General features: G+C 50.1%; 1 protein-coding gene across 1 annotated transcript; it reads left to right on the forward strand.

Moving 5' to 3' along the window:
- Positions 1 to 1,194: 1,194 nt before the first annotated feature.
- GPR182 (G protein-coupled receptor 182) lies at positions 1,195 to 7,734 on the forward strand. The gene is made up of 2 exons (XM_067529686.1): positions 1,195 to 1,283; positions 4,302 to 7,734. Exon 2 carries the CDS (start codon positions 4,318 to 4,320, stop codon positions 5,410 to 5,412), a length of 1,095 nt encoding a protein of 364 aa, XP_067385787.1. The 5' UTR covers positions 1,195 to 1,283; positions 4,302 to 4,317; the 3' UTR covers positions 5,413 to 7,734.
- Positions 7,735 to 12,570: the final 4,836 nt, after the last annotated feature.

Here is a 12,570-nt window from a genome sequence, read left to right on the forward strand (position 1 = left end):
CCTGGCATAGGCTGTGTTGCACCCCAGAGGAGCAATGTCCCTGGGACGCCCCAGCTCTTCAGCTGACTGGCTAACGCAGGAGCATGGGCAGCTCTTAGCTTGCTCTGTGCTTCTCCCTCATGCCAATTCATAGCAGTGCCTGCCCCACATACGTGACGTGGGGATAACGCTTCTCCTCCTCATGGGGGTGGGGGATAAATTAACGAATGCATTGAGGGGCTTAGCTGTTACTGGGGTGAAGGAACAGACATACCCAGACAGAGGTTGACCCAGGGTTGGAATAAAGCAGTCTGGAGCTCTATAGACTCTTATGCTATAGCCCGCCCGCCATCCGCACTCTCATTTGGTGTGACAGTGATCGGGATTCTTTCCACCCCAGCTGTAGCCTCCGCATGCCCAGTCTCTGCCCCAGAGAAGCGGCTCTTAGAAATAACGCCCCAGTGAGATATGAGGGGTAAACGCTACCCCTCCGCGGTACTGTCCCAGGCAGACATCACTGCAACTGGTTCCACTCAGGTCACAGCTCTGAGATTTTAATTGCAAACAGGAGGGCCAGAAACTATTTTTAAACAGGAAAGGTGAGGTTCTGATGTCATCCCATGACTCTGGGAGGTGGGGGTCTTACAATCACATCTAGGCCTCAACCCATCTTGATCCACTCTGAGAGATTAGCCCAGAGCCGGCATGGCCAGCTTTTCTCTCCGCTTGGACATGGCCATGCCAGCGTGAGCACTGCCGTGATCTAAATAAGAATCGGGCGGGCTCCGTCCCAGCAACCCAGTCGGGCAAAAGCGGAGGCTGGGGTTCTGAGTGGGGCAGGCTGCAGATTTCTGAGCCTCTGTGCAGAAAAGGAGATTAATTTGGAAAAGCTTCATCCCAGGCTGCAACCCCAAGGATCCCAGCTGTTCCTGCCAGCCACAGGTGCCCGCTGGCCTGCCCCATTTTCATGCCCTACCAGTCCCCAACATCTTCCCGTCCCGCCCTGCTCTGCAGTGAAATGAAACCCATCTTCGGTCTAGCTGAGGACTGGGACTGGGAATCATGCCGAATGTCGCCTTGCGCTGGGCCGTGTTTTCAGGATGTCAGGCAATGATGTACGTTTCCTGTATGGTAGAGAGCTCTGGGGGGTGTGGATGGAAGAAACCAGTGAGCCCACCCTGAGTTCACTCCTGGAACGACAGTCCCTACAGCAGAGATCCGCCTGAGCCAGAGAGCTGGAGGCAGCAGGGCAATAGCTGCTCCTTTCCCACCCAGCCGGGATCACCTTCAGCCTTCCACTCCAGGTGAGCATGTACCTGTCTCTCTCCACCTGTCTCTTTGTCTCTCTTCTCCCCCCAACGTATTCCAAAGCGCCAGGCATTTCACTAACAAGCACCCGGCGCCCGAAGGGTGGTTGCATGTCAAGCCACCTCTGTTAACTGGGCTACAAAATAGCTTTCTTTTCCTTTCTCCAAACATTCCGAAAAAAGCAACCAAGCCCCATCCTCCTTCTGCTGCACCGATGGATGCTTTTGCAGCTGACTACCAAGTGGCCGAGCATTCCTCTGGGTTGCATGAGGCTTCCCCGCGCTGCCTGAATTCCTGAGCTTGCCAGAGACCGTGGTGAGGAGTGCAATAGAAATACCTAGCTAGAGTAGCATGTTCCGTAACCTTTCCTCTTGTGTGGTCTTCCAATGGCATCCCACGGAGACTTGGTTCACAACGTGCGTGGATGCAGCCCCTCTGGGATTTAGATAAGTCTGCCGTTCTAGAGTGGGACGTGAAGGTCAATTGTTTTTCTCTGCAACTTGTAATTACCACGCTTGGTTCGTGTTCCTGATTGTGATCCCAGTGGGAAATGGAACGGCGTAGCAAGCTTTCTGGGATGAGATTTGGGGAGCCCAGAGAGGCTGGCACCAGGAAGGGGGACATGAATGGCACAAATGGCTCCTTTGATCCAAGAAAGACAGTGGTGCTGGAGTGATCTTGAGCATATTTAACATTCTTACTGTTTTGTGCTACCCCCGTAGCCAGTGGCTCAAAGCTCCATCAGCGAGCAGATTTAGGGACATCGGGTCAGGCTCCGTACAGACTGGGTCACAGCCTCAGCTAAAGTGAGTGGATTTCCACCCATTTCCACCAGCTAAGGATCTGACCCACAGTTCTTTAAGCAACCACATTATCGGGAAGGGGCTGAGCCTGGCTACGGGTCTGGGCTAATATTAGTGGAAGCATGCTGCAGGGTTTCCATGGGGGGAGGTCATGTTTTCCTTGGAAGAAGAAGTAATAAGAACCCCTAGTTCTAATATAGCACTTTTCACCAGTAGCTCTCAAAGCAGACAAATATTTACACAGCCCCCCCAGTTCCTGAATCGTTCTCAGTCACTGGGGACGACACCTCAGTGTGAATTCAGAACTAGGATGCTCCCATGGTTTCAGTTTAGACTCTGAAACTAATTCATCCGCCTCGTCAGCTGGGAGCTGCAGAGGATCGTGTTCATGCAGCATTCCTCCACGGACGTATTCTAAGTGCCTCTGCCCATCCCGGTCACTGGCTGCAGATTTTAGATTCCTTGAGACCGAACTAAGGTGCTGAAGCTAGGAACTTTCTCTGCGCAGGGAGCTGTTTTCCGGCTGTGGTTGGCTTGTGTTGATTCCATCTCTTCGCTGATATCTCTTTCAAAGCCGAGACTGGCAAAGCCCCTTCTCAGTTTTGCAAAGTGACAATTGCTGGCACATTAGCCGCATGAATGAGTCTGGATGCAGGGTGGGGAGGTCAGTTTCATCCCTCTCTCTGTTTTCAAGCTGTCCTGTTTTGCTCAGCGCAGCAGCTCTGAGGCTCAGAGATTAAACCTGTTCTTGCACCGTGAACTGTGCGTGAAATTAAGGCTTTTTAACAAGAATCACCATTTCCGAGCTTCATGCTGGTTCCTCCCCACCTGTGGAGAAGCAGCAGCAACAGTATGTGAGGCAGAGGGAAACACAAGGTCAGAAAACTGTCACCCAGTTTCCAAGAACAGGTTTAGCATCAACAATCGTCTAATTTTTTCTTCCATTTAAGGGAGACTCAGAACCCAGCAGCAGCCGCTATCAGACTGATGTCAAGTGCTCTGAACCCAACACGCCGGAGGCGTCTGAAAACTCTGGCCATTGGTTTTGGTGCCAAAGTGGGAGTTGCGGTCATTTGAGAATCTACCCAGTTACAATTGCTCTCCTAGATTCACAGAGTTTAAGGCCAGGAGGGCCCATTAGAACATCTCCTCCGACCTCCTGTGCAACACAGGCCGGGGAATTTCACCCAGTTGCCCCTGTTCTGAGCCCAACAACTCCTGTTTATTTAAAGTGCCTCCGGAAGGGCATCCAATCCAGATTCAGAGACATCAAGAGATGGAGAATCTATCATCTCCCTTGGTAGTTTGTTTCAAAGGTTAATTAGCCTCATGCTAAAAAAAATTCTGTTTTATTTCTAATTGGAATTGGCCTGGCTTTACTTCCAGCCAGTGGTGCTCGCTCTGCCTTTCTCTGTTAGGTTCAAAGGCCTGTCGGCACCCAGTATTTTTTCCCCGAGAAGGTACTTTGACCCAGCCACTTCTGGATCTTTTTTTTGATAAACAAAAGAGAATTTGCTGAGCACACTTGAAAATCTGCCCACAAATGACCTGCTCAAGGTCCCATCGGGTACCTTTCACCCTGCAGTAAAAAGCGGGACCAAGTCTCAGAGGCTGGGTCAACTCACTCGGGCTTCCAGGGCTTGGGCTGCGGCGCTAAAACGAGCAGTGTAGACGTTTATGCTCAGCTGGAGTCTGGGCTCTGAGACCCACCCCCCCATGGGGGTTTCAGAGCCTGGGCTCCAACCCAGGCCCCAATGTCTTCACTGAAATTTTTAGCCCCACATCAGCGTCCAAGTCAGCTAACTGGGGCCAGCCGTGGTCGTGCTCTGGGTCTTCTATCGCAGTGTAGATGTACCAATAGCGAATCTATTGGTGGCAGACCCAGGGTTTGAACCTAGGTGTCTTTAGTCCTAGCTCAGTACTGTAATCACAGGAGTGTTCTGCTCTACAGGAGACAACAACACAACTGAGTGAGGGCAGCACTAGGGGTTGGGCGATGTGCTTGTCAAAGTAAACACTGCTGCTTGTGTGTGAGAGGACGTGTTGTGTGTATGGGCGTGTGCACGCGCGTGTCTGGGCGTGTGTCTTTGCGGCGGGGGTGAGCTGTTGGGAGATCCGGAGAGGGCTCTGGAAAGGATCCCCAACACAAGTCACTACTTGTCGTTCTGCAGACAAATCCCGGCAGTTAAATTCCTTTCCCTTTCTTTTCAGCCGCTCACCGTCCAAAATGGCCGAGGTGACCACAGTCTCCGCTGAGATGCACGACCCCTTTAACGAGTTCGGGGAGTACCACAACTGGACCCAGATGCTGCAGTACCTGAACTATACCTTCACCTTCTGTGACACCTACCTGGACGAGAACATCAAGCGGGTGATGGTCTTCATCCTCTACCTGGTCATCTTCGTGGTGGGGCTGGTGGAAAACGTTCTTGTCATCTGGGTCAACTGGCACACCTGGGGCAATAAGAACCTGGTCAACCTCTACATCCTTAACATGGCCATCGCCGACTTAGGGGTGCTGTTTTCCCTGCCCGTATGGATGCTGGAGGCCATGCTTGACTACACCTGGCTCTGGGGCAGCTTCTTGTGCCGCTTCACCCACTACTTCTACTTCGCCAACATGTACAGCAGCGTCTTCTTCCTGACCTGCCTCAGCGTGGACCGCTACGTCTCCTTGACCACCTCATCCCACTTCTGGCACCAGCACCAGCACCGGGCACGCCGCCTTCTCTGCGTCGGCATCTGGCTCTTCGCCGCCCTCATCCCTTTACTGGAGGTGGCCCACACACAGCTGGTGGACTCGATCGAGCCCATGTGCCTCTTCCTGGCCCCCTTCGAGACCTACGATGAGTGGGCCCTGGCCATCAGCTTAGCCACCACCATCTTTGGGTTTCTCATTCCCTTCTCCATCATTGCTGTCTTCAACATACTGACAGCCAGGTACATCAAGCACTCCAAGCCAGAGCTCAGGAAGCACTGCCTCCTGATCTACGCCTACATCATCGTGTTCCTGGTGTGCTGGCTGCCCTACCACATCATACTGACCCTCCTGACCCTCGATGGCAGTCACATCATTTTGAGCTGCAACACTGTCCACTTTCTCTACTTCTTCTATGACATCATAGACTGCTTCAGCATGTTCCATTGCGTCATCAACCCCATCCTCTACAATTTCCTGAGCAAGAACTTCCGTGGCAAACTCATCGCGGCTGTGGTGAAGTACCTCCCCAAAGACCAAACCAAGCAGAAAGGCGGGGACAATTCCTCCTCCAGCACCCAGCACTCCATAGTCATCACCAAAGACAATAGCCCACCGAATTAACCAGGCGCCGTGCTTGCCACGCGTTGCCGGCAGCTGATCCCAGGGCTGGCTGGCTTCCTAAATCAGACCCGGTGATGCCAAAAGATTTCTTCCCCTAGCAATAAGGCAAGACCTTTAGCTTTTTTATGGCATTTTCTCGTTGTCACCCAGGACTCTGAAAGCTGGAGGGAGGTAGAATTAACACACCTGAAATGAGATGTTGTGGGGAGCGGCTGACATTTTGCCTCTGGTATGCTGCTGCTGCTATCAAAAGAGAGAGAAATGTCCTATTTTTCAAAGAAATGCTCATAGTTTTATTATTATAGATTATTCTGGCTACCCAGGAACCTCAGCGCAAAACCTGCTGATTTCTTAGACCTCCTTTGCCCTCGAGCTCTCTAGCGGAGCAGGATTTGAAACACGCAATGTCTTACCACCAGCTTTTCCATGTCTCCTGACATTTGCTTGCAGATGTGTTCGGGATAGCCCACACCTGGAAAATAACAGACGTCAAGCGGCCTCTTTCATTCAATGACATAGCTCAGAAAAAGGGGTGGGATTCTTTTTCCTTCGGACCACAAATCAATTGATTCACCGCCCCCAGCGAGAAAGATGGGGGACTGATGTAGCAAGGTGAAGCCAAAGGGAGTTGGGAGCCTTCACTAGGGAAAGAGCATGTCGGCGCCAATAGGAAATGGCTTTTGGAGAGCGCTTTTTCAACCACAGAGGGAAAGGAGCAGGGAGGAGTAAGACCACAGTCCACTGTGCAGATGTGCTGCACTTAGCGTGCATTGTGGCCAAGATTTTCAAGAGTGACAGGTGATTTCAGGGCGCTCAGTTTGGGGCTGCCTGGTTTGACGGACCTTAAGCGGTCTGGCTGGCAGAAAATGTCAATCATCCAGTTGAAAAATCAGCTCCCTTTAAGACATCTCCAGTTGGGCCTTCAAAAATCACTAGACTTTTCTTTAAAATCTTGTCCGAGACTCTTGAACTAGTTATTAGTTTTATACCTTGCACGTTCACTGTTCAGAGACCGTACACTCGCTACGTGTGTGCCATCAATGGAGGGAAAAGTGGACTTCTTTGAGGTCACAGCAGGGCCTGGAGGGGAAAAGCTGAGCTTTTCACCTTTGTTTTGTAGGCTGCTGGGGAAAGTTCAGCCTTGAGTGAATTCTGCTCAATCACATGGTGAGGGGAAGGGGACGGTGAGAAGGTAATTGGAAAGACGGGGAATTAATAAATCACTAAGAGCCAATTGATCCATGGCCTTGGACTGTTAAAAGTAAGGAAAAACACATTGGACAGGATCTGGGGACAGGATGCTTAGGTCAAGGGAATAAGAGGCTGATGGCAGGATGTTCCCAGAGGTTGAAGGAGTTGATGTGCACTGGTTAACAACAAATCATAGCAGACAAGAGAAGGGGGTAGGAACAGCCCTGCTTCTCAGAGTCTGAAGCAAAGGAAAGTGCGCCGCATCCATTCCAAGGGCTTTCAAACGACACACACCTTGCTTAAGGAGACACTCCATGTCCCTTTACCTCCTTGTTCACCTAAGAGGTAAAGGGCAGGGGACCATGGATTTGCAAGGTGAAAGGGTTTCCATAGCAAATAATTAGTCTTGTCAGGAGGGGATTTTTTTTTTTGAATTGCAATGGAAAATCACTGTTCTCTAACCGGCCCCGACCCACCCCTCTGTTCCTCTGTCCCCTAGGAGCAGGACTCTAATGCTGCTCTCCCAAACTGCAGCAAGCCAGACGCACAACCAGCTAACCTGGTACCATTCATGCTCCCGGCAGGCCTTTGGCTGGTTTCCAGCACACACCTTGCTGCCTACGTATATCAGTATTTGCCTGCAAAACACGTCCATTCATCTAGCCCCAGACCTTTCATGCAACAGCTAAGGGAAAAAGCCGGTCCATTTACAAAGAAGTACCAACGCTTTAAAGAGAAGCAACTTCTGCGTGTGCCCCTTTTCCTGTTGTGCAAAGTTGAACAATGTGTACAATGTAAAACAACAAACAGCGTAGATTGTCAGCTCCTTGGGGCAGGGACTTCTGTGTTTGTACAGCCCATGCCTGGAGCTCCCACGTGCTCCGATAACACAGACAATTAATACCACCACCAGTGGGCACATTAACAGGATGGCAGCCGTTTACCAATGACTAGGTCCCCAGGAACTTCTCATAGCCTTGCCTTTGTCTGTCATCTTTGCAAAAGAAACGGAAGCTCAGTGCACGATAGAGACGTTTGGGGTGTGATAGAACTGCTCTACCTGCATGGAAATGTATCCAATTTCTTCATGTTACCTAAACATTTAAAACTCTTTATATTTGACCTATTAAACTTCACTTTTAAAACCACTGTCCTTTGCACGGATCACTTTCTATGCCATGATTCATAGGTATTAAGGCCAGAAGGGACCATTGTGATCATCTAGTCGACCTCCTGCACAATCTAGACAGTAGAATCTCACCCAGTGATTCCTGATTTGAAACCAATCTCCTGAGGATGTACTCGAGAGTATCTTTTAGAAAGGCAGCCAATCCTGAATTAAAGATTTCCAATGGTGAAGTGTCCATCACATCACTTAGTGAGTTGTTCCAAGGGTTAATTACCTTCGTAGTTAAAAACACGAACCACATTTCTAGTGTAAATTTGTCTAGTTTCAACTTCTAGCACTGGATCTTCGCCTGATAGATTAAAGAGTCCTCTACTGTCAGATATCTTCCCCCCATGTGGGCATGGTCACGTCACCTCTTTACCTTCCTTAGGTCAGAAATATTATCGTGATGGGTGCATTCAAAATACCACAGAGCTACCTCCCTTGGGTACTTACAGGACCCTCACTACGATAATATCTGAACACTCTGCAGTCTTAAACACATTTTTCCTCACAACAGTCCTGTGAGGTGAGGATTATTACAGATGGGGAATAGAGGGACAGAAAAACTAATTTTCAGAGGTGTCTAGGTGATTTGAGAGCCTCAGTTCTCCTGACTTTCAGTAAGACCTGGGCTCCTAAGTCAAATCTGAAAATGGGACTTTGGCTCCTTTCAGAGTTTTACGCTAGTGCCCGAGGTTACAAAGGGAGTCAGGGTGAGGAAGGGAACTGAAACTCTCTTCCCCCCAAGTCCCAGGTTAGCGCCCTAACCACTGGACCACAGTTCCTCTCAATTAGCAATACAATAGCTAGAGGAGGGACTGAGTTGAAGAACAATCGTACAAGATCTGTATTGTCTCCAACTGCATCTCCTGAAATACATAAGAACAGCCACCCTGGGTCGGACGAATGGTCCATCTAGCCCAGTAGCCTGTCTCCGACAGTGGCCAGGGCCAGATGCTACAGGGGGAATGAACAGAACAGGGCAATTTTGAGTGATCCAGCCCGTCAGCCAGTCCCAAAATATTGGACAGATTTTTTTTTTTAAAAACAGTCACCGATTGCTAATACACGTGCTAGAAAAGCCATATGGCCTTCAATACACCTCGACTGAGCTGGTTCCAATAAACAAATGCGGTTTGTGCCGTTCCAACTCATCATTTCATGCACACAGAAAATCTGGGCTGCGACAGGCGGTACTGCGGTATCCCAGCTTTATCACTGCTGTTCATTGCTTATATTGCAGGAGCACCATGAGGTGCCAGCTGAGATGGCTAGGGAACAGTGCGGACACAATTGTTCCAAAGAGCTTCCAATGCAAACAGACGAGACAGACACCCATAATTATCAGTCCCATTATGCAGGTTGGGGACTGAGGTACAAAGAGAGGCAGTGACTTGCCAAAGATCACACATGAAGTTTGGGACAGATGGGAACTGAATCCAGATCTAGCCCTTTAGGAGGTCACACTGCTGCCCATCAAAATAATATCTGGGTGGCTTCCATGTAAATGCAATAGCAATATGGAAAGACTTGTAGTCGCTGGAGCTTCTTTCAAAGCTCCTAAGTGCAACGCCAGCGCCTCCATAAGTCTATCTTTCCCAGAGGACCAAGGAACAGTCCTGGTTCGTGAGAAGGGGAAGCAAAGAGCGTGCCCAGGGAGACACCAGTCCACCCTCACATCTGAATCTATTAAACTAGCAGGCATGCTAGAGTGAATCAAAGTGACTTTCTGTTCATTGCTTCCCGCATACGGCAGCCCTTCCACAGAGATGAACGTCTGGGTTTTGTCCAAGATGCACTCGAGACGAATTCCCCGAGGAATGGCTGCCTAATTTGTTTGCATCAGCTCAACAACCAGTTCATTCTATCCCTGCCTGGAGAAGGCAGCCTCATCCCTAGAGAAGGGAACAGTTAATGGGCCTCTTGAAAATCCCAGCATTGCCAGCTTTTTATTTTGGTTTGCCAATGGGGAGACATCCAGCTGGCTTTCTAGGCCTGATTCGCAATTATACTAACTCTGGCAGCATAAAAGGGCCTCAAAGGCGGCATAAATGACTCCTTGAGAATCCCCCCTGGGGCCATGCAGGGGGATTCACTCCGTTGGCATAAACAGCACCACGGTCGTTCTCTGCTCCCCAGATCCCACTGGAAGGATGCATTAGAATCAGAGTCTAATTTGCCAGGCAGAGTGCAGCTGAATTACCTTTGATCCTCGACCTCTGCCACCGCCCTGGGCACAGGAATAGGGTCCTGGACACACGCAGTGCTTGACCAAAAAGGAAGAAATGTCGACCTGCGGATTCAAATAAATAAATAAAAAGACACCAAGCACAAGCGGGCGCCGTTTTCCATTTTATTATTCTAAATAAAAACCACACTTTGTGCTGAACAATGGAGTATAAAAGAATCCGATGTACAACGATTTTAGACATCTACTATTTCTGGGGGGAAAAGTTTACAAAATATACAAAACTTTACAGCAAATAGATAGTAACCACTTAAATATCCGGTCAGTACCTACGATTAACTTAATGAAAAGATTAGACAGCAATGACAACTCTGGGTTTTTTCTGTGTTTTTTTTTTTTAAAAGAGATCTGGATTCTTCGAGAGAGGGGAGGCGTGAAAGCAAAACACCCTTTGTGTTTCAGAAATAAAGAGCTCAGTCTCATACGGTTATGTCTTCCGCTGCCGTTTGGCTAGAGAGAGGCAGCTTGCTTCAAGCTCCAGTAGCATGTCAGTGCTTGGGATTAAACAGACCCCTACAATGCAGTTTGGACAGTTGATAACATGTTGTCCTTCTATAACCTGCCCCCCCTCCCCCGCCCCCCGCCCCATTTCATTGCCAAGGATCTCAAAGCACTTTACAAACATGAATTAAACCTCACACCCTCCCCCACGTGAGGTAGGTATTTTTTAGTGCCCCCCACGTTTACAGATGGGGGGGGAACTGAGGCAAGCCCACACACGGAGCCAGTGAAAGAGCTGGGAATAAAACCCTCTCTTCCAGTCCCTTTTGGCCCACCAGACAATACTGTTTCCTTTTCCCATTATAAATAGCGTTTTGTTTCTGAAGCTGAGCCGGGGCATAAATAATTATGAGGCAGCAAATCAAAAAATAGTGCTGGAGCCAGCTCCGTGAGCATCAGCAGGACCGGTTTGGGTTTGGGACTCTAGCCCCAGGATCAGAGCAGCCGGCCCTGGTTTCAGAGGGAAAGCATGAGAGATATTCCTTCCAACTCTGGACTCCACCTAATCCTGCCCCTCCTGACTCCCCAAGCAGCACGGCCATTGTTCTTGAGGACCACTTGACCTCCTAGCCTGGCTGGCAAGGCCGAACAGCAGCTCTATTATGAAAGCAAGGTGGAGAACAGAATGTTACGGATTGTGACACCGAGCAGGAGAAGACACGCGGACCCACTGGAGACTGGCCATAGTCTCATGGGTTAGGACCGGGGTCCAAAGCCCACCCAAGCCAATGGAAATGCTTCCATGGAGTGTGGGTCTGACATATTGAGGAAGGGCGCGCAGGAGGACAAGGGCTAGATCCTGCCACTGGATCTTCAGGCTGGGAGGGAGACCCCGAGTTTTGGTCCACCTGGGAACATCCCAATTCAGAGAATTCAGGGAAGAAAAACGAAGGGCTTACGCTCGTGACAGACTTGTGCGAATCACAATTTTTCCACTTGCAATGGCACGAATCAAACTGCAGCCCATTGCGGAGTGTTTTGGGTGAGAGCGTCAAGGGGTCACGCTAACCCAGGGAAGAGTCTAAGACACAGAGATAGGCCGGGACGCGAGCTCTGGCTGCTCCCTGCCTGAGCCGAGATCTCTCCCTCCTTCCTCTACACACTGGCTACGGTTACACCTTGACGTAGCCAGTCACAGGCAGCGGAGGCCTGGCTTAGCTGTGCCGAGTAAATACCCACCAGTTTCAGAGCGGTCTGCACTCGGCATGGCAAAGCCATCGCTTCACTGCCGCCACCTGTGCGACCTCTGCTCCCTCCGTGAGTTTGTATACACAAACGGGCTCACACCCGTAGCTTGGACTGTAGGCGTGGCCATGGAAAAGAGCGGCCTTCTGGCTTCCTCTCCCCTGGCCTGGGGCAGGGCATCGCTTGCCCATTAGTGTTTCAGTGTCCAAGCATCTCTCTTTTTGTTTTGTTTTGTTTTTTTGCCATAAAGGCTTTTGCGTCACTGCTTTGATTCGGGGCCGCAGACCTGCTACCAGGCAACTGAGCATGCCACCCACTTCTGGGACGTTTCAGAACGACGCCCGGCTTCAGACATCTCCCTGCACTCAAGCCTTCCTGCCTCCTTGAACATCCTGCATAGGAACTCCCAGACCGGATCAGACCTGCAGCCCATCTAGCCAGCACCAGATGCTACAGGGAAAGGTGCACGAAGCCCCTATATGACGATCGTGGGCTAACCTGTTCATTTTGACACAAAGTCAGAAGTCAACTGGTGCTAACAAAGTTTGGGGCAGATTTAACCAAGAACTAGATATTTGTCATTTCCATATCTGCTTCCTCTCTTAAACATCTTCCACGGAGGGCCATCGCAAGAGGCTGGTTACGTTTGGAGCCACCAGGGAGGTCTGCATACAACACCCCAAAAGCTGGTTAATATGACACAGACGGGGAGGGCAATACTCAGACAACAATCTCGCCACCACAGACTTTTCCTCTCTCCTTCCAAAGGAGGCCGGCGTGGATTCTGTTTAACTGGATGCTATGGGATTGGGCTGGGGCGCCGGTATTTGAAAACAGGGAGCAGAGGTCAGCTGGGCTATTC

This window comes from Emydura macquarii, unplaced genomic scaffold (assembly GCF_026122565.2).
Source record: "Emydura macquarii macquarii isolate MOO-44397 ecotype Brisbane River unplaced genomic scaffold, CSIRO-AGI_Emac_v2 contig_2994, whole genome shotgun sequence".
Taxonomy (NCBI): Eukaryota; Metazoa; Chordata; order Testudines; family Chelidae; genus Emydura; species Emydura macquarii.